This window comes from Neomonachus schauinslandi, chromosome 1, assembly GCF_002201575.2.
Source record: "Neomonachus schauinslandi chromosome 1, ASM220157v2, whole genome shotgun sequence".
In the NCBI taxonomy this organism is placed as follows: Eukaryota; Metazoa; Chordata; class Mammalia; order Carnivora; family Phocidae; genus Neomonachus; species Neomonachus schauinslandi.
Window position 1 is genome coordinate 172787791 of NC_058403.1, and position 21417 is coordinate 172809207.

General features: G+C 36.7%; 1 protein-coding gene across 1 annotated transcript in view; it reads right to left on the reverse strand.

Moving 5' to 3' along the window:
- CHL1 (cell adhesion molecule L1 like) overlaps positions 1–21417 on the reverse strand; it is a 209000-nt gene that overhangs the window by 52742 nt on the left and 134841 nt on the right. The window contains exons 7-11 of the mRNA XM_021694896.1: positions 12423–12545; positions 11168–11338; positions 10187–10234; positions 8080–8200; positions 2901–3085 (exon numbers count right to left, since the gene is read on the reverse strand). Coding sequence (XP_021550571.1) covers positions 2901–3085; positions 8080–8200; positions 10187–10234; positions 11168–11338; positions 12423–12545 — 648 coding nt within the window. The remainder of the gene's footprint in view (positions 1–2900; positions 3086–8079; positions 8201–10186; positions 10235–11167; positions 11339–12422; positions 12546–21417) is intronic.

Below are 21417 nucleotides of genomic sequence, written 5' to 3' on the forward strand. Positions count from 1 at the left end.
TTTAATTGTAACTCTTTAGAAATAACAGATTATTTGAAAATGAGGCTTTCTTAAGTATATCAATGAATTGCATTTGAGTTCATGATATCTTTTTAAGACAATTATGAGTATATAATTACATATAAATACTTTCCTTTTACACTAAAATTCAAAAGTCTTAAATGATTCCAAAGTTTACTACATGAATGCTGTTGGTGGGAGTTTATTTTTTTTATTTTTATTTTTATTTTTTTAAGATTTTATTTATTTGCGAGACAGAGAATGAGAGACAGAGAGCATGAGAGGGAGGAGGGTCAGAGGGAGAAGCAGACTCCCTGCTGAGCAGGGAGCCCGATATGGGACTCGATCCCGGAACTCCAGGATCATGACCTGAGCCGAAGGCAGTCGCTTAACCAACTGAGCCACCCAGGCGCCCCGATGGGAGTTTATTTTTAAATAATTAGTTAAAATGTGATTGTGGTCATATTCTGATTCCCGGATTTAGAGTATCTTAGATGCCATTTTAACATCTCTCCTTATTGAATGTAAAATATTTATATCATAGATACCTAGAAAGGATACCTGTGCCTTGTCAAGACAAGGATGTTCTTGCTTACATGTATGACAGAATTTGAAAATGCATATGGTTTTCATATTTAGGATGTTGCAACTTCAATTACAGAATTTGATTGTGTTTAGTAATAAAAAAGAAACATCACATAGACAGAGAATACAATATAACACATGCTTTTATTTAAGCACAAATGGGTGTTTTCAGAATGGACTCGATTTTCAAAGTTCACAGTAGCATTGTTCTGTGATCCTATGGTAATCCTTATTATTTCATTTGAGTTTCTAAACAGGAGACAAAAAAGGGAAAGAAAGTGCAGGAAAGCAGAAGACAATTGAATAGAATAAGCTCATCCGTGCTTATGATTAATGAGGCTTATATTTACTGCTTTCACATTTAAAAAAAAGAAAAACCGACTTCTTGAGCCCAGTTTGCCTTTCACTTGCATGTGTGAAGAGAAACTACTAAAACATACAACTGAGGGCACATTTAGTAGCTTCTCATTAAGGAGAAAAGATTAAATGTTCCTAATAAAAACATAATTTACATCTCAATAGTGCTAATAGCTGTTTTATGAATAGTGAGGACAATTCGTTCAGGAAACCTAGATTCCTTTGGAGTCCTATAGTCAACATTTTAAATTGCGTAATTAAGTTTACATCCTTTTTCTTTTTCTTTTTTTTTTTTTTTTGCAACCCTTGCAATGCTTTTGAAAGCTTCAGTCTTACAGTCAAGAAAACCGTGGCCAGATTGTTAAAATATTCAGCTACCGTAGCAATGTTCCAGCCATCTGGAAGGATTTCTAATAGTCAGCAACTTGGAGTAGGAGCAGTTAACAATTAGACATGTCTGGTTTGTGGGTATGTGTTTGCTCTGGGCAGGGGTAAAGGGTTACAGGAAAATATCCCTGTAGCATGGTGTAGCTGAATTATATGGGAGCATCAAATGATGACTAAAAATATATATACAAACCTCTCAAACTCTGCCTCTCTGAATTTCTTTGTGACTAATTTAAAATCAGAGGAATATATCACTGTTGGCAGCTAATGATATTTATGCGTAATATTGGTAATATGAGTAATATTTCTCCTATATAGGTTTTGCTTTTTTTGAATCAAGGAAAATGACATTCTCATCTTGGGCTTTCCGCTCTTCCTAACTTAATCATATACACTGTGGGCTAGGTCTTGGAAACGCAGTGTCATTCCAAACAGCAGACGACTAAAACAATTATCCTAACATTTACTTGTAAGTGGAATGTGTGTCTGAGTCTTCATTTTTTTTCCCCCATTAATTAAAACAGTCAGCCTTTTACTTAGGTGTTCCCTGCACAAACTGAAGGCTTAAGCAGTAAACTTTATTGGAATACAAATGGAAACCCTAGAGCATTGGTTCACTAAATAGGATCCTGAAAGAGATAATTCCTTTCAGTAGTTAAGCCTACACAGTACTAAATAAGTACAGATGCAGTAATCAATCCATTAATTTGATCAATACAGTCAACCAAACTATAGATAGGAGACCTCAATGTAATCAGACCCACAGAAAACAGTCTGCATCAATCAGATTCCCAAGATGCCTAGATAACCTTTACTTGCAGGGTAGACACAGCTCCAATATCTACATGGTGTGATATGTAGATTTTTTTAAAAATGATGACATCATGGCCCACTTATTTCTGTGAATATAAGAAACAATAGCTAAGCCTCTATTGATTAAAAGGCTTGGGTTTACAGAGATGACTTGAATATAATGTGTATTTTGCATCATCTGATAGAAAATTAATATTTCTAGCATCCAGTCTACCCTTTCCTCATAAGTAACATATTAAATGTCATGTGAACCCAAGATATGGACAGAAAAATAATGTATCTAGGAAAGAACTAAGATAATTTGTCTGATAGCCTCATTTCTTTGAGGAAGAAACTGATGTACAGAAAGGTGAAGCAAATTGATCAAGGACATAGCAAGTTAACCATAGGCCTGGGAAACAAGCTCATCATGATACTCATCATAATAAATCCTTCCTTTGTAATGCTTACTTCTTCTATGATTTAATATTATGCAGCATCATATGTTTATTATAATAAAAATTATGTGGAAGTTATCTGTGTTTAATCCCTAACATGAGATCTTTTCTTGCCATTTGTCCCTTTTATAAGGTATCGTGGGGTAAATGACAAATCTGGTTAAATGGAGTATAATAGAATCCAGTACCCACTCTCAAATTAAAAGTTTAAATGGCTTACCTGTTTTAACATATATGCTTTAGAAGTGTAGGTCCACTACATATAGCAATTCACCTTTTCTTTTTTAATAGAAGAAAAATAAATCAACATGGGGAATGTACCTTCTACTATAACATGAAAATCATGAGTGGTTGATCCTAAGAAATTGTTGGCTGTGCAACGATAATTCCCTCTGTCCCCGTAGGAGACATTCTCTATCTTCAAAGTCTTGCCATAATTTTCTCTTGTTTCTCTTCCTTTTGGTAAGTCGCCACCTATTTTGTTCCAATCAACCTGTGGAGTTGGTCTGCAACACAATAAATGAGTGATAAACATTTTTTAAAGTGCACAATTAAATTTAAAGAGCCTCCCAGGTCACATCCCTTAACATGATGCTTTTATATATGCACTCAGAGCTCCAGTAAATAAAAATTAGCCTTCCCTGTGCACAGACCTGCACACCACCTTCGATGGTGAAAGTCAGATTGGATCAGGTCTCCTTTACTGAAAGCTCCTTGAATAGTCGGCTTCTACGGAAATCAAGTTTCTTCTATTAAGAGGGTTGACTACTTATAATAGCTGAATAGGTGGGGCTAGATAAAAGGGTGGATAATTGGACCCGCAGAAATACCATAAGCTATTTTTCAAACTTTCAGTATTTACAAGATATATTTCAAGTGTGAAATCTCCTTGCAAGTGATTTGAAGTGGCTAATAATAACTGCCCCATTCCCTGTAAGAGTTTGAAAAACAAGATAAAGTAGGACCCAAGAGTAAGCAGACATGGCTTTCTCCCTCTGTTAGGGAACAGAGGGAAGGGGGAATGAACCACATCTCCCTTGCTTGAAAAGATGAGCTCACCCAATCAAAACAAACAAAAAAAAGTAAAAACAAAACAAAACTAAAACCAAACTGATAACTTGTCACATATCAAGAGGATAACTTTCTCCACCTTAGGGAGGGAAACAGGAGTGGAGAATCAAGCCAGCTGGGTTTAAGAAAAATCCCAGCTCACAAAAACTAGACGAGTGGAGGATGGGTGCCATCTATGACTCTTGTGATTTAAAAACTATGTGGAGGGGTGTCTGGGTGGCTGAGTCGGTTAAGCGGCTGACTCTTGGTTTCAGCTCAGGTCATGATCTCAGGGTTGTGGGATGGAGTCCCCTGTCCGCAGGGAGTCTGCTTGAGATTCTCTCTCTCCCTCTACCCCTCCCACCACTTGCACTGTCGCTCTTTCTCTCTCTCTAAAATAAATAAAATCTTTTCAAAAAATTATGTGGAAAAAATATATAAATAAATAAATAAAAAGAATTATGTGGAAAGCATTGATGGCTGATTTTAACTGATAATATTTTATTTCTCCTCTCCAGTTGGGCTCCATGAATGGAATAAACTTTATTTTGCTATTTTTTAAAAAAGATTTTATTTATTTATTTGAAAGGGAGAGAGAGAGCACAAGGGGGTTAGGGAATGGCAGGCTGAGGGAGGGGCAGAAGCAGGCTCCCCACTGAGCAAGGAGCCAGATGCTGGACTCGATTCCAGGACTCTGGGATCATGACCTGAGCCAAAGGCAGACGTTTAACCTACTGAGCCACCCAGGTGCCCCTATTTTGCTATTTTTAATGATGCTGCTTTTCCTTCCTCACTCTATTTTTATTATTAATAGCTACAAGGTATCGATATGTTCTAAAGATGGGCATTAATTATCATCACTTTACCAGTGAGGATTCTGAAGCTCCAAGAAGTTAATTAATTTGCTTAAAGTTACTGGGGTAATAAATGACATGTTAGAACTTAAGTCTGTCCAACACTAAACTTGTCCTTTCTACCACTGTGTTCTATTATATTTGTGCTTTTTCCATCCCCTTTTACTTCCTAACTGTATATTCTTGGAATGTGTGCTTGTAGCCAAATTAATTAGCTACTAGTTGATAACTGAACAATTATCTCATATAGTCTCTGTCAATTATCTAAGACTGTATTGATCAGTTAAAATAATTCCATTATTATGCAAAAATATATATTGGAGGTAAAGATGTAGGTCCTTTAATTTATGTACATTTACTCTCTTCCCCTCCTCCATTCAAGGCTCAAGTGCTTACAAGCCGTACAGAGCTGGAACCACTACTTTATATCTGCGCAGGCTGAGAGCACGGGGCATACTTCTGTGGGGAACAGCAATGATGCTCAGACAGGCAGCTGTGAGAGGATATTAGCTGCCGGCTTCCTGAGCACACCACCTAACAGGATGCCGAACTCAAGTCTCTTAACTGCTTGCTTTCCAAGCCATCTGTTAAAATGGCAGTTTGCCAAATTACAGGCTGCTCTGGACCTCGGTTCCTCCAAAGCAGTTTTTCCATGAGTCCAGGTTTTAATAGTGCAAGCATCTCACTTTCTGCAGGACTTTTTTTTTTTTTTTGCTAGTCCTCAAAAACTAGTCTAATCCTCTATACCTATCCCTTAAAAGAAGAGAATAAAAAGATTACCTATAAGTATCAGGTGAACATGAGACCTCATTTATCTAGGGACATATCTATCCCATTCCAAGGATGTCCAGTTATATTCTTCTCAATTTTTTTCTTCTCTTTTTTTTTTAAATTTAAGGTAATGTTAGTAAATACTAACAGTATTTGAGCAATGAAATTTTGAATGAAAATATACTGCTTAATCCTTAATCCCTTTTACTATACAAACATGCACTATCTCATAATCTTAAATTTTTGTTCAGGTCCTTGTCCAGCCAATTTTTGTTTGTATACTTCCTTATAGTTCCTACATCTTTACAATGTAGCATCTTGCAACACAATCACACCTAGCTTATGAATTTACAAAACAGAGAGGCAAGAGAGAAGAAACAGTGTGAGCCCAATGATCAACAGAGGGAAGCAACAATATCCCCCTCTAATCCTAAAGCAGCTTTTCCAGGGTGGGAGTGAGTGTGAACTGGCACATGAATGTGTACTTTCCACTCACTGCCTCTTCTTCTGAAGGAGATTCACAGTGTCATTTCTACTATTCAAAATTTCTGCCTTCTTCACAGAATCTGTAGACTTGAAACCCTGTTTAGTTTTTCCTGTTTTAATTAATGGTATCAACATTTTCATTATGACTAACCATTTACAGAAATATCTACTACAGGCCACTTCTTCCGATTCAGAAACAATGCCATGCTTGGTTTCCCCACCCCACCCTGTCCCCTTAGCTGAAGAGAACAGTTCATTTGGTTGAAATATACGGAAATACGTTAAATGTAGAGGTAGTTTAGGGTCTGGAGGCAGAAAGGATGGGGTTCCAGCTCCACTTTTCACTGAGCTTGAAGAAGTGAATTCCAGCCTCTGGGCTTCATTTACCTAACCTGCAAATGGGAATAATGATAGCCCTGAAATATGGCAAGGATAAAATGAGCTAATGCGTGTAAAGTGTAAAATAGAGTGCCTGACACATAATAAAGAGTACAACGTCCAAGTTATAATGATTTGTTTCTACAGAACATTCATGGTTTAAAAACTTCTCAGAAAACAATTTTTAAAGGACTCTAAAAATTTTACAATACAAAATCTGAAAGAGGACCAGGCAAGATAGATTATCCAACACAAACCCAACATGAGTAGGAGGAAGCCAGTGTAGGTGAAAACTCTTTGACAATCCATCAGGAATCATCCCATCCCAAGGACACAGATATTTATGTCCATTTTCTTTCTATATATTGCTTCATGACATTGCATTTTCCAAAAAGCACATGAGAGTATTTGTGTTATTTTGAAAATCTGTGTAGTTCCCAGCCAACTCAAGAGGTAAATTATGGCATTTGTGGGAAATAAGAAAAAAGAATTCCTGAAATGTTCACCCTGCCCAAAGAGTCAACCAAGAATAATGATGAATCCTGAAAGAACTGAGTTGCTACCACTGTAAACATCTATGAATAAGAACAACAGAGCAGGTAGTTACCATCATGATTCAAACTGAACCTGAGGCTTTCACCTTCTCACATAATACAGAGACCAAACTTTTGGAACAGAGGTCATGTCACAAGGCACATCTAACTAGTTACATCAAATACACTATGGCAATCTCAAACACATAAGCTGTAGATCTCTCTTTTTCAAAAGATTTATTTATTTATTATTTGAGAGAGAGTGCACGTGGGGGGGGAGGGGCAGAGGGAGAGGGAGAGAGCGAGAATCCCAAGCCAACTCCCCGCTGAGCATGGAGCCCCACTGGGGGCTCAATCTCATGACCCTGAGATCATGACCTGAGCCGAAACCTTGAGTCAGACACTTAACCGACTGAGCTACCCAGGTGCCCGGCAACCTGCATGTCTTTGCTGGATGGAAGAGACATTTGCAAAACTTAGGGGTTGCAAAACCTTTAAAATTGACTCTTTTTCTTCAAAAACCAATTTAAAACTACCCATTCAGAATATATACTGAACTATGAATGACTACAATTTTTAAAATTTCAAATTCTACTTCACTAACCAGGTGCCCAGCCAAAAGAAGGCCTGAGCTTACAAGCTAATTATGTAAACTCAGGGTATTGGGATGGTGGGATGTATTTTCCCATGGTATTCCCAATGGTAGCAATGGACGTGTGGTGGTAAGCATAGAGGGATGGTGGCAGGAAAAAGGCAAACTTCCATGACTCAGAATTAAATAAGATGGTCCCTATTTGCATAGACTCAGGATACTTACTCAACAAATGTAACGATTTTAAGAGATGACCAAGTGAAATTTCCTTAAGGCATTTTTTGGAGGATTTGGAAATGTGCACTGATTTTTCAGATATGAAAATTTGAGTTAATTATATTATCAGGTGAAGCTCTCTAAAATTACATGGTCTGGACCTCCTTGTATGCAAAGGTCAACAGGGTGAAATAATAGATACATTAGGCTCCTTGGAACCTGCAAAGGAATCAGAGCTCATTGCATAACGAGAAGGAATAGGACAAAATGGAATAGCAGAGAGACAAAAACCCAGCAGCAACAGTAAGAGGCTGACAGCTAAGAGCCTCGAGCTCTAAGGATGGCATCTCCCCACTGACTTAGGTAAGGAGAATGTTGTCATTGTCACCTCCATTCACACTATCACAAACTGACAGAACAATCTAATTATAAATCAATCTCAGTCACAGCCTGAAATCTGTAGAGTGAAGTGCAAATTACTTCCTCCAGAAATGTAGTAACAGAGTTTTTTTTAAAGAAATAATTAAAAAATGTGTGTCTAGGATTAACTGCTTAACTGAGGCATTTATTCTCTACAGAAATGGATGGACAAAATGATAAACAGAGGTCAAGTTACTCACAGGCCTTCCGCAAAACACTCCAGCAGCAGGGTGTCCCCTTTGAGGATAGTAACTGAAGACTCACTGCCCCGTTCAGTAGGAGGCAACAGCAGTCTGGGTTTCCTTTGCTTGATCGAATTTGCTACAATACAAAAAAGTCACAGATTTTTTCCAGACTAAGAGTGTTAAAATCCCATGGCACTAAATCTTTCTTAAAACATCCTTAAACATATATACCTATATGTACCTATGTATATATATACATAGACACATTTTTAATACATCACCATTTAAATAGACTCCATTCTTACCATAAAGCATGAATTGTCCTTCAGATGCATTAACTTAGCGGAGTACCAAGTTTTAAGAAGGTTGTGATTGAAACCACATCTTCAAATTCCAGAAGTTCAAGATAATTAGTTTCTTGATGAAAGCCCTTAGGAGTTAACTGATAGTCTATGATTTTATATCCTACACTCTAATCATACCTGGCCATGTTTGATGGCTGTGTAAAAATAAAAATATTTTTATTTAATTTAATGTACCTAAGTATTTGATAAGATTCTTGTTATAATACAGCTCCCTAGGCCTTGCTCCCAGAAATTCTGATTCAGGAAGTCTGTGGTGGACCCCATGCATCTATGAAGTTATCAAGCTCTTTAAGATGACTCTGTTTACAGTCTCAGCCCCTCAAAGAGAAACACGGTTGTAGGGAAGGATTAGCAAGCACTCTCACTAAATACATATGGAACCGTTCCATTTGTTACTTCTCAAGAGTATTTTTCAAATACAATGGCAAATGAGGACTTCCATTTTCAATGTAAATTTTAACAGCATTTCCAAATGTTTACAGAAATTGGTTTTTTTTCCCCATCCAATGTCACTGTGATTTGACATGACGTGGGAAGTATCAACAGCTGACATTCAGAGTAGAGAAATGAAGGGCACTGGTACCAATGTTTACGTGCGACAGTTCCTTGTAAGTATTTATGGAAAAATAATTGCTGAACACACATTTCATGCAATTATTTTTCACTGAGTGCTATAAAGATACAATATACATGACTGGGTTATTGACCTCAATGATCATGAAGGTGGGGATGTATGCTAATCAGTCCACCGTCAAACTGAGGGTGCACCAAAAAGAGCCCTCATCCAGCCCTTGTGATGTTGCCAGTGTATCAGATATCTAGGCTAAGACACTGGTTCCAATGGTATAAAGAACCTGTGTTGCATTCAAGTAAAGGATTCTTCTCGTTGTGGAAAACTAGCTTACTATAGGGGCGCCTGGGTGGCTCAGTTGGTTGAGCGACTGCCTTCGGCTCAGGTCATGATCCTGGAGTCCCGGGATCGAGTCCCGCATCGGGCTCCCTGCTCAGCGGGGAGTCTGCTTCTCCCTCTGACCCTCCCCCATCTCATGCTCTCTCTCTCTCTCTCTCTCCCTCTCTCTCTCACATTCTCTCTCTCAAATAAATAAATAAAATCTTTAAAAAAAAAAACTAGCTTACTATAGAATTCAGATTTACTCAGGCATCTTCCAAAAAACACTAGCTCTATTAGATGTTCTGTGGGGGGTAAAAATGAAATATTTCACAGACAAATGAGTCTGCAAAATGTTGCAGACTGTATTCTTTCTCAGAGTTACAATAGACAGTCCCATGTTAAGTATTCTGAGAAGTCTTACTAGAAAAATAACCATTTAACTTTCTTAAATCTAGTGTTTCTCTACTTCTGTTGATACTCAACCATTTCTTTTTCCTTTATGCATGTAACAGCTACCAACCAAAATGTCACTCAACCATGGCAGACATTTTAGGAGACGCAAAATAATTACTCCATTAAAAAATATGCATATATATGTGTGTGTGAGTGTATGTGTTTTTGTCTATACGAATTGTATTACATATATACTTTTACAAAGTGATGAATTTATAAATATCACTCCTTCACACATATTTAAGGAAGGAGGGGGTAATAGAAACCTCTATGCTCAGGCGTTTTCCTTTATAAAAATATTAGTATTTTAATATACTCATGAAGATATTAAAGGAAAAATTTAAATTCTGAGATGACAATGAGCTACAAAAGGTAAAAATAAATGCCAACATTCTTCATGTGATCGACTTACCCTTGGAACCAATTTCTGTGGATGAACTTGAGTCATTAGCATGCCTTACTGAAATAAAAAAAAATGAAAGAAAAAACTCACAAACATAATGGTAGATGCTGATATCAATAATGAATGAAAAGTCATAGTCTTCTCTTAGAAAGATTACAAAATGAGATACAACCATGCTTCACTAGAACATCATCTTTGAGGATATATTGGAAAAAAATATTATAATGAGTTTAATCTTAAACTACCACAGCTGAATCCAGGTCGAGTGGACACAAATTACAGCTCTGTTGAAGAGAATTGGGGCTGCCAAAAGGTATGCTATAGTGAAGGCCTGGCATAGTGTATCTACACAGAAGATGGAAAAAACCATGAACCAAATCAGACAATGGAATGGTAATGCCAACTTGCGACTCTACCAGAGCCAAATATTCAGTCAGTGAACTGTCAGGGATTATTTTTTGGTTCTTTCTCCCACTAATGACTTTTTCCCATTTGGGAATCCAGACTGGCATCTGCAGAATCAAGTAGGGAAGAGAAGCAACCCACATAACTTTGCCAATTTGGGAAGGACAACAAAGCTTGATGTGATAAAAATTATAATATTCCTTCTTTGTATTTTTGACTCTTGTTTTCTCTCACATTTGCAGCCTGCTGGTTACTCAAGATCACAATGCATCAAAGCCTGAGACTTGCTTCAGAAACCCTGGAATATTGCTGTGTATTTCACCCACTGCAAAGGACCAGATCCTGCAGATGTCAAATGAAATATACTTGTACTGTGAATTGAGATTTGATTTTCTGGCTCTGAGAGACAGAGCTACTGTAGGTCTGCACCTGCAGATGTCTCTTTCATCTGGATGAAGTCTCTAGAGTTGAGCTAAACAATGGCGGAAAATATCAACCCAGCTTTAACTGGCTTCAGCCAGAATGAAATTACAGGCACATTTGTATTCAGCATTCACGATGGAACGATAAATTATTTGGACTTACAACTGTTAACTGTTAGTTTCATTGGCATTTTCTGCACAATAGTCCTCAATCTCGGGAATGCGGCAAAGCAACAGTAATCATTCCGGCTGTCTTTTTCTTCCACATTTGCAAAGTACAGATCTCCCTTTTGACTCATGTATACTCTTTCATCTTGTTCAATGTGTTCTAATTCTGGAAAGAAACACCTTGTCATTAATAGGGGCAACTGTCCTTTATTGTGCCTCATCCCCCTCCTTCATTTTCCTTTCTTTCCTATTATTTCATTTTGTTTTCTTTTCATGCTTGTTCTTCCTATTCCTTGTAAGTCTCGTCTTACAAAAAGAACAATGAGTGAGAAGTAAAAAACAAACAAACAAACAAAAAACAACCCTCTGGGAGCATGCTTTCGACCATTAACCAAAGAAGCCCCTTGGTGGACAACCAGTCTGTAGATTCCACCTCTCTTTTCCATCTAAGCCTCTACTTCTGTACTGGCTTATCTGAAAACTGGTTCAATTGGTCCAATCAAACAGATCTCCCCAACAGTTGTGTCTGAGAGAGATATTAATCTGTCTTTCCTGGATGCAGTCTGGAATGTTCCAGGGTGATTGGAGTCTGGAATGTTTGGCTGCAGCCAAGAATAGTTTCTCTCACTTTCTTCCGAGGACTATATAAATATTGTCATTTTTCCCTCGGGACCACAATGAGAAAACATTTAGGGCACATTGTGAAGGCACATGCCAGAAGGATTTTACAAGAAGCTGTAATTTCAACTCGAGTGTTAATACAATTTTTTTTGGCAAATTAAACACAAAAGTTAAGACTAATTTCTCTGTGGGTCACTGTCTATAGTGGTAGAACATTATTAAAATAGAAATCTAACACTAGCAACACAGACCCAAGCATCCTCAACTTTAACATGGATAATATTCCAAAGGTAAGTAAGTTGTTTGGAATACAGAAAGTATTTTCTTCATAGACATACTTTACCATATCAATAGCTTCTACTCTCTCAGATATGATAAAACCAAGAGAAATATTTAGGGGCTTTCTAGTGTTTTCACATATATCCTTAATAGAATAGTTAAAACTTGGAACACACTATATAGATGGATATAATTTTTTGAAAATCTATTTCAGTCCATAATGACAATGTTTTTTCCTTTTTTTCTCCCATGTTGATAATCTTAGATTATTTTTTAATCTTTGTTTCCCTATGTTATTTGACATGATGCATGAAATTAAAATCCTATGGATGGTACAGAATGTTACTTACCAATATTCATCCAATAAATGTGTAGCGGTGGAAGGCCTCTGGGAGGGTTGCATGGGAGGACGATTGGATCTCCCTCCTCCACTTCAAGAGGGTCAATTTTTTCTTTTGGGAATTTTGGTACATCTTGTAAAAAAAAAAATCATTTAAGACATTATGTTAAAATTAACTTTTAATGTTATAAGAAATATATTAAAACCTTCTTTTTAAAAAATAGAGTATTTTTTAACAAACTCAATGCCCCAAATCTTGGTTCTCCTATCTCCCCTGCAGAAGAAAATACTGTTAAGAATCTGGGGTGCAACCTTATATAACTTTCAAAATGCTCCTACATTTTACAAGTGTAGACAACAAATGTTTTTGCTATGTGACATCAACTGGCAACAATATGCTTGTGCATATTTCTCTACACAGAGATACAAGTTGTGAGTCACAGGATTCACTGAGTAAATTCTGATAGATATCATACTTTTTTTCTTCAAACACTGTGATTTGTTTTCTAGGCAAGTACATATTCTCTGTCTCTGGCTTTATGGTGAAGCCCTTGAATGTGATGGGCAAATATTCTATTCAAAGTATAACCAAACTAAATTAAAAATTCAAAGACCACATGGGAAAAATGGTACAAATAACAATGAAAAGACAAACATGACCACTTTAAGTTGCTAAGAGAACCTTCCACGTTGGAATCACTCCCAGAAAATGAAATTTCAAATGAAATGGAACTGATGTAGGAAAGGAGACTTTGCAATAATTTAACATATTGTTTTCTCCCATGCTGGAGGCACTTTCCTAAAAGAGCAACACAATTACAATGGGAATAAAAGTCACAACAATGCAGAATTGGAAATCCAGCATGAATGTGTGATTATTTTTATGAAATTATTTATAAGGTAGTTTTAAGAATACTCAAAATGTATTCTGCTTGAACACTATATTGATACCTTTAGATTTTATGAGGGGCTTTGAATGATAGAATTACTCAGGCTGTTATGGAAGATAAGGACCTTAAGGTATTTATAACATTGTTGGCTTGATGGAATTTATCAGGGGGTATTCCATCTCTGTATTTCATTCTTAAATGGTGGTTCACAAAAGATTATCATTATTCTTGGAAGTCTAAAGATATACTCATTTATTATAAAATTCTTCTTGAGAAGCTTTGTGCATTTCCTACGTATTTGTTCTCTTGCCCTCAACCCTGACCCCAACTCCTGAGTGGTTGAAGGAATTTGCTGACATTTCTCTTATCAGTGCACCAGCTAGTTACAATGAATTGCTTTTTGTCTAAATTCAAGGACCCTTCAAGGCATAGCACTTCAGGGGCAGTGGGCTATATACAGTGCCTTTGCCAATTTGGAAGGCAAGCTTCAATCATGTGACAATCCTCGATTCCCTCTTGGTCAACCCATTGTAGCAGATTTCTCTTGGCAAGGCTGGAAACATGTTTGAAATGGCGAACTATCTTGGAATTCTTTTTTTGCTTTGGTAGCATGAAATTTCCACCAAAAGACAGGAAAGCATGTTTGGGACATTCACAATGGTAAGATCTTGTAAATAAAATATCAATGCCACCTATTTGGTAATGCCTTAGCTTTGACTGAAAGCAAATGCTATACAAATCATTTTGTAGAAAGTATACCTTATGCAAGTAATGTGTAGAAACTTACAAAACTATTATATGCCCAAAGCTCCAAATTCACATCACTTGTTTAGCGTAACTTGCTATAACTAAAGCCCTGTGTTCTTTGGTATTGAAGTTAACAGTGCTATCAGATAGCTATTGAATCTGTTTATACTCAGATACAGGGGCAATAGAGGAAGAGAAACATAGACAGTGGAAAGAGCCTGTAATCCTGTTTCATAACAAGCAAACTCTACAATGCTTTACAGGAATACACAGTTCCCTGGGTGATATCTATTGTAAAGTAGTTAATTAATAAGATATATAAAGCTTTAATTGCAGAGCTCCCCTTAGGAGTATTCAGAAAATTCTAATGATTCAAACTGCCAATTAAGCACTAGCATCCATGCATTAATTAAATCTAGATTATAAAATTCTAATTCCAAAGATGTAAATATGTAATTCAACTGGCTTCCAAGGCATCAATAATAAAAATAAAGAAAATAAAATTTATAAGTCTATCAAACACTTTATCACATACCATAAATCTTCACAACAGTTTTTGACCAAAGATGAAATTAATATCAGGAAACAAGGGGAGAATATTTATATATTTAATCATTTAAGGTCTGAGAATAGATAATATAAAAGACATTAATTTGTCAGTATTTTTTTTTATGGTCTTCTTCTTCAACTCTGAAACTATTTAGTAAGTATGAGTCCATGCTAGAAAGTGAACATTTTAATGGCCACAGATAAATGTGGAATTTAATTACTGTAACTCAACAGCAGGCATGAATTTTATCTTAATTCAAATAAAGAAATGACTCCATTTAAAAATAACTCCAACCAATGACTTTGGTTAATTGTATTTCTCTGGTGATAAACATTAGCATTGTTGAGTTTGGACAGATGCGATACTTTTAAAAGTGAATTGTAAACAATCATTTTTCTTTTGTGTAAAGCAACTATGTTGCTTTAGCTTGCCAACATATTTTAAAATGAGTTCTCCATCAACAGCAAAAACACAATCACTTAATTACGTTTCACTAACACTGGACTTGACCATGGAATGGCCTTTCTATAAAGGAATCAGAATCTACTTGTACATCAGCATCTACCTAAGCAGAAGTTTAAGAATGTTTGAAAATCCCATAATAACCAAGTCTACATGAAGTCAATTTCCTTTATATATAATGTCCCTACCAGTCTATCTGCTTCAGGAAGTCAAGCAGTTGATAGCACCCATCTTTGTTTACTGTTCTCCAATAGGCTTGCACAGTTATTATTCAGTGTTGCAGACAAATTTCTAGTAACAACTCCAATGGTACAGTTTCCTAAAAACCCAGCCAGAATCTAGCATGAAGAACTCTTCTAGAAACTAGATAGGTGGACAGCAGTCTTCTTACTGGAACTATCAATATAAAGCAAACCAGCAAATACAAAATTTCTAGGACCTCTATAAGTTCAGATGGTGATGATGAGTTTTGAAACTCATCATTTCAATTCTTTCAACCTAAGATACTGAAAAAGTAGCATCTTTGTACTTGAAATGCAGATGACTTCTAAAAAATATATTTTGTGTTATAGTATATTATGTATAAACTGGGTTCTGGCCCAGGCACTCAAACTAACTAGCCATGTAGCTTCAGACCAGTATTTTTACCCTTCTGTGCCCCCATTTATTTTTCTCTGGGACCCTAGAGTCCTTTGAAATCACCTCTCTACTAGACTAGAAGTTTCTTAAGGGCAAGGATATTATAAAATTTAAGTTGTACAGTCTCACCATGCCAACATGCTTAATAGTAAAAATAATGAGATAGCATCAGGATAATTTAACTTAATACAAATTGTGCTAACTAAACCACTTAAATGAAAAAGGTACAGGCAACTTAACCACGATGAAGTTATGTAACTAGAGATAATCTTTCTCTTATACTCAAGAAATCACATCAAGTCTTCTTACACTCCTATCTCTCCATGAGTCTGACACTTGACTGCCAAGGTATTTCCAACAAAAAAGTGTAACTTATTTCAGCTCATCTAGAGGATGTGTTACCTGAATGATCAAAGTGTAGGCAGCACTGTACGGCACCAGGGTTATACACATAAACTAGAGCCAGCTGCTTGGGGCTGATTCCTGGCTTCCTCACTTACTATGTGATCTGACCTGTTACTTAATGTGCTTCCGTTTCCTCACTCAACCTGCAATGACACCTCATTTACTGATTTGTGTCAACGTTTAAATAAACCATTTTATATAAATCAATTAAATAGCATGGGGCACTTGAAAATCACTCAATATATGTTGGCTATTAATCAAGTATTTTCACCTCGTACGGTACACCCTGCCATACTGTATGAAATGAGATGGGCAAAGGGACATAGAACTTTTCTTCTGTTGCGCCTTCTGATTTTCCCTATAGCCTATGTTGTAACAACTTCTGTAATTTTATGCAAATAATTGCAATTAGCTTTTACAGAGGAGGTAGGGAGGGGGCCAGAGGGAAGAAACAGTATGTATTTCATGTAGAACCTATGGTTTAAAGATACTCCTCCCCATTACTGGGCAAACCTTCCTATGGCCATAGAACTTTATCTATCTTGACTTATCTCGCTATTTACAGGACTGGACTGGTGAGCTTTTTGAGTTTCTTACATTTCCATTGAATGTGTTTGGCGAATTGCTTACAGTCTGACATCATTATCATGAATGCATGCCACTGAGCTCACATGCTGTATCAACCCTAAGTCTAGTTTCCATCTGTAGAGAAATTTAATTGAGTACCCCATTAATCCATTTAGGACTACAGAGAAATAACACTGCCTTTCAGTCTATGAGCTCGTAATGAATTCACGCTAAGGAAGGACACCCAAACCAGCCCATTTCATTCTAGTCATTCACACAATCTGATAGATGAGAGGAAAATCCTCGATCTTAATTAAAACCTGTAAAACTCAAAGTTGCACTCTCAACTTAACAAATTGATCTTCTTTAGTTGGTTTGCATACATCAGTAAAAGAAATTAGCATATGCTACCAGACCCTGCTTTTGCTACCCTACCCCTCCCAAATCTGAGCAGTAAATAGCCAAAGTATGTCTTAAGGGAATTGTCCTGAGGAATCTGAGGAAGCTATACAAATGTAGAACCCAGCAGACCAGAAATTCTAATTGGTTTCCATTAAAACAGTATATAGTGGATTGCATCTTTAAGCCTGCCATTTCCTAGATTATTTTAATAGTGTGTGGAAATTGCTTTAGTACTCTTATTCATTCTTTTATTCTTCAGCCTATGAAACAATAAATCAGAAACTGATAATATGCATTCAAGCAGCATCTGGAAGCATGCAAAGGAAGAACAGCATAGCATGACATCTTTACCATTTTTAAGTATCCCAGTTAGTACACATGACAACCAAAAGACTCCCAAATAGTATATAACTAAATGCTTCAAAAACTCCAGAGAATTTACATGTGGATTTCCTAACAGCACTATTTGTAATAGCCAAAATTTGGAAGCAATCCAAATGGATATCAACCAGTGAAGGGATAAACAAATAGTGGTACATCCGTACAATGTAATGTTATTTAGCCAGAAGAAGGAGCAAACTACTAATATATGCTAAAATGCGAATAAATCACAAAACACGCTAGGTGGAAGGAACTAGATGGAAAAAATCATGTATGGTACGATTCCATTTATGTGAAATGTTCAGAAAAAAAATTTACTGAGGCAGAAAGCAGATTAGTGACTGCCTAGAGTTAGGGGTAGGAAGAGAGAGTATCTACAAATGGGCATAAGGAATCTTTGGGGAATGATGAAAATGTTCTAGTACTAGATTATGATGATGATTGTACTAAAATTTTATTTTAAAAACTCACTGATTTTGCATTCAAAACTGATAAAATTTGTGATATATAAATGATGCCTCACAAAGTTGTTTTAAAAAATCAGAAAGTGGGAGCACCTGGGTGGCTCAGTTGGTTAAGCATCTGCTTTCGGCTTGGGTCATGATTTCAGGGTCCTGGGATTAGGCCCCATATCCGGCTCCCTGCTCAGGGGGTAGTTTGCCTCTCCCTCTCCCTCTGCTGCTCCCCATGCTTGTGATCTCTTGCTCACACACACACTCTCTCTCTCAAATAAATAAATAAAATCTTTGAAAAAATCAGAAAGGGGGTGCCTGGGTGGCTCAGTTGGTTAGGCATCTGTCTTTGGCTCAGGTCGTGATCTCAGGGTCCTGGGATCAAGCCCCCCTTGGGCACCCTGCTCAGCGGGGAGTCTGCTTCCCCCTCTCCCTCTGCCCTTCCCCTCCTCTGTCTCTCTCTTTCTCAAATAAATAAATACAATCTTTAAAAAAATAAAAATAAATTTTAAAAAATCAGAAGAATCATTAGAGGCTGAGACAGAGGAGGGATGCTAACTGGAAAAGGCTGATCTGTGCTCTGAATGACAGGCAGTACTGAACAGCCCAAATGGAATCATTTATATCATTTTAACTGCGCTGGTGGTTGTCAAAATGAAGGCTAGAAAGAACCTTACCTTCTCCCCAAACTCACTCACCACATTCATAGGATAGAAATTTCTTGAGGACAGTCTTTGTTTTGTTCACTGCTATCTCTCAAATTCCTAGAAAAGTGACTGGCACATGAGGGGAGCTTAATAAAGATTTGTTGAATAATTCACTGACTAACTCTCCAAGCCATATTGTGGAAAATCCATTTAGTTAAATGATTTTTTTCCATGTTTGAAAACAGTGCGTTGTGTTTGGTTGGTTGGTTTTTCTTTTACTCTTTCATTCCCTAGCAAACTCAACTGCAGTGTTACTGAAAGCAGAAAACTTAACATTGGGTATAAAGGTTTCTGTTTGTAGAAAGTAATAACAGGATTTTCAGTTACTGTCCTCATGTGAAAACTTAGGTAGCTAAAGCCTTTAAGGTTAGTCTAATGAAAACTTTAAGAAATCAGATGAAACTCTAAAATTCGAATCCCGTTTCTATCGATATAGTTATAGAATTGATTCTCTACAGCTTAAGAAAAGAATCAATTGATAAAGGTTGTAGGAAGCTTTAAATGGTCTCTGATTTATAAACCCCTAGGAATTGGGGTAGCGGTCCTACTCAACATAGAAATGATTGCAGAACGCTGTTAGACGATGAAGTAATTTCCGGAGAGACTGGAAATGATGCATAAGAAACCTAATTTATTTTGCTCTTTTCAACAGCAGCAGAAAAACAGGGTAATTACCCACTACATGGCTCACATGTGACTCTCATCTCTTCATTTCAATGCTAGCAGATTCAGGCCAGAATTATCCTCACATTGTTCACCCCTTCACTTGGTCTGCTTAGATAATGAGAGAAAATATTTTTTAAAACCCTTTAATTGCTGAATCTTATAATAACATGTACCATTTGCTTCTCTGCAATAGATCTAGCTACTGCCTTTTCCTTTGTGTCTCCATGGCAACCATCAGAGTTCAGGTTAGGGATCACGCTAATGCCTTGCCTCCTACAACAGATTTTTAATACCTCTCTCTTGCACACGTATCTTATTTCAGTTATTTCAGGTAATTAGATAGGTAGATTATATGGTTATAGTTAGACTCCAATATGTAGTTTTATAATATAAACTATAATATGACTACAGTTATATACCTAGAGACAATGTATCTGTCTAGTTTTATGACCACGATCACAAATATCATGGTAATACTTTCTGATCCAGAATTCATGAACATCTCCTATTGAATGTCACTTCAAACCTAAATTCCTGAGGCCAGTTTTCAAGTTTACTGTCAGTACTTTGTCCATTACTATGCTATCATATCTTACTTAATAACCCAGTATATCTAATTCAGACAAATAAGCATGCTACTGATTAACTATGCATATACAAAAATTCCATTTATATAGAAAAAAAATGAAACAAAGAAATACAACACTCTTTTATCCACCACCCAACATACAAAAAATACCTTTACCTTCCTGTCTGCTGCAGAATCCATCCCCTCCCCCATTCCCTTTGAGGTAACTATTATCCTGAGTCTTTTTTTCATCATTCTCTTGTTTTTCATTACAATTTTACCACATACAACCATACCCCTAAACAATATTTTATCTTTACATATTTTGAATTTATATTAATAAAATCATATTGTGGGGCGCCTGGGTGGCTCAGTTGGTTAAGCAACTGCCTTCAGCTCAGGTCATGATCCTGGAGTCCTGGGATCGAGTCCCACATCGGGCTCCCTGCTCAGCGGGGGGTCTGCTTCTCCCTCTGACCCTCTTCCCGCTCGTGCTCTCTGTCTCTCATTCTCTCTCAAATAAATAAATAAAAATCTTTAAAAAAAAATCATATTGTATGTATTCTTCCAAGATTCGCTTTTATTGTGCAACATATTCCTAAGATTCATCAATTTTCACTGCTGAGTAGTATTTTTTGTATGACTATACCACAATAGATTTATTCATTCTTATCATCGGTAGACTCATGTTTTTTCCAATGTATTTTTAATTCAAGCAATGGTACCACAAATAGGCCCAATGGACATGGATGACACACACATGTGTGACGAAGGAAATGGAATAGCGAGGTTACAGGTGAGAGCATCTTCAATTAAGGAGTCAAGGACAAGTATTTTCCACAGACCAGGTAGAAAAGTATACCTGCAACAGTGGTAGATACGTATTATAGCAGCTGCATGTTCCCACCTCAAATTGTTACTCTCAGACTTCGTAATATTTCCCAATTCTGTGGGAACAAATGCCTTTATTATTTGGGTTATGGGTAATCTATTTCTGATTACTAACGATGTTGAGCACATTCTCATTGGCCATTCCAGTCTGAGGTACAAGTCTATGTCTTTGGCCACTTCACTTCTTTTTCCTTATAAAATTACTTTTTATAATTTTCTTTTAAAATTATTTATAAATACATAACATTATTTTTAGTTACAGTCATTGGCAATGATTTTTTTTCCCCTGGGTTGTGGCTTTTCATTTCACTTTCTTCCTGAGGTCTTCTGATTTTAAAAAGGGGTTCTAAAAATCAAATGTAGTCAAATAATCCTTAGTGATTTCCTTAACGGAACTTCAGTGCGTCTTATTTAAGAAAACTTCCCTACCCTGAAATCATAAATACACTCTCCGAATCATTTTTTTAATTTTTAAAAATATTTTTTTCCCTTTCAAGGTTTAGGCTTTAATCTACCTGGAATGGATTTTTTATATAATGTGAGGTAAGACTCCAAATAAATGTATCTCTACATGGACAATCAGTCGTTCCACCCCATTAAGTTAGGAGGGAAGGAAGGAGGGGAGGGAAGGAGGAAGGAAGGAAGGAAGGAAGGAAGGAAGGAAGGAAGGAAGGAAGG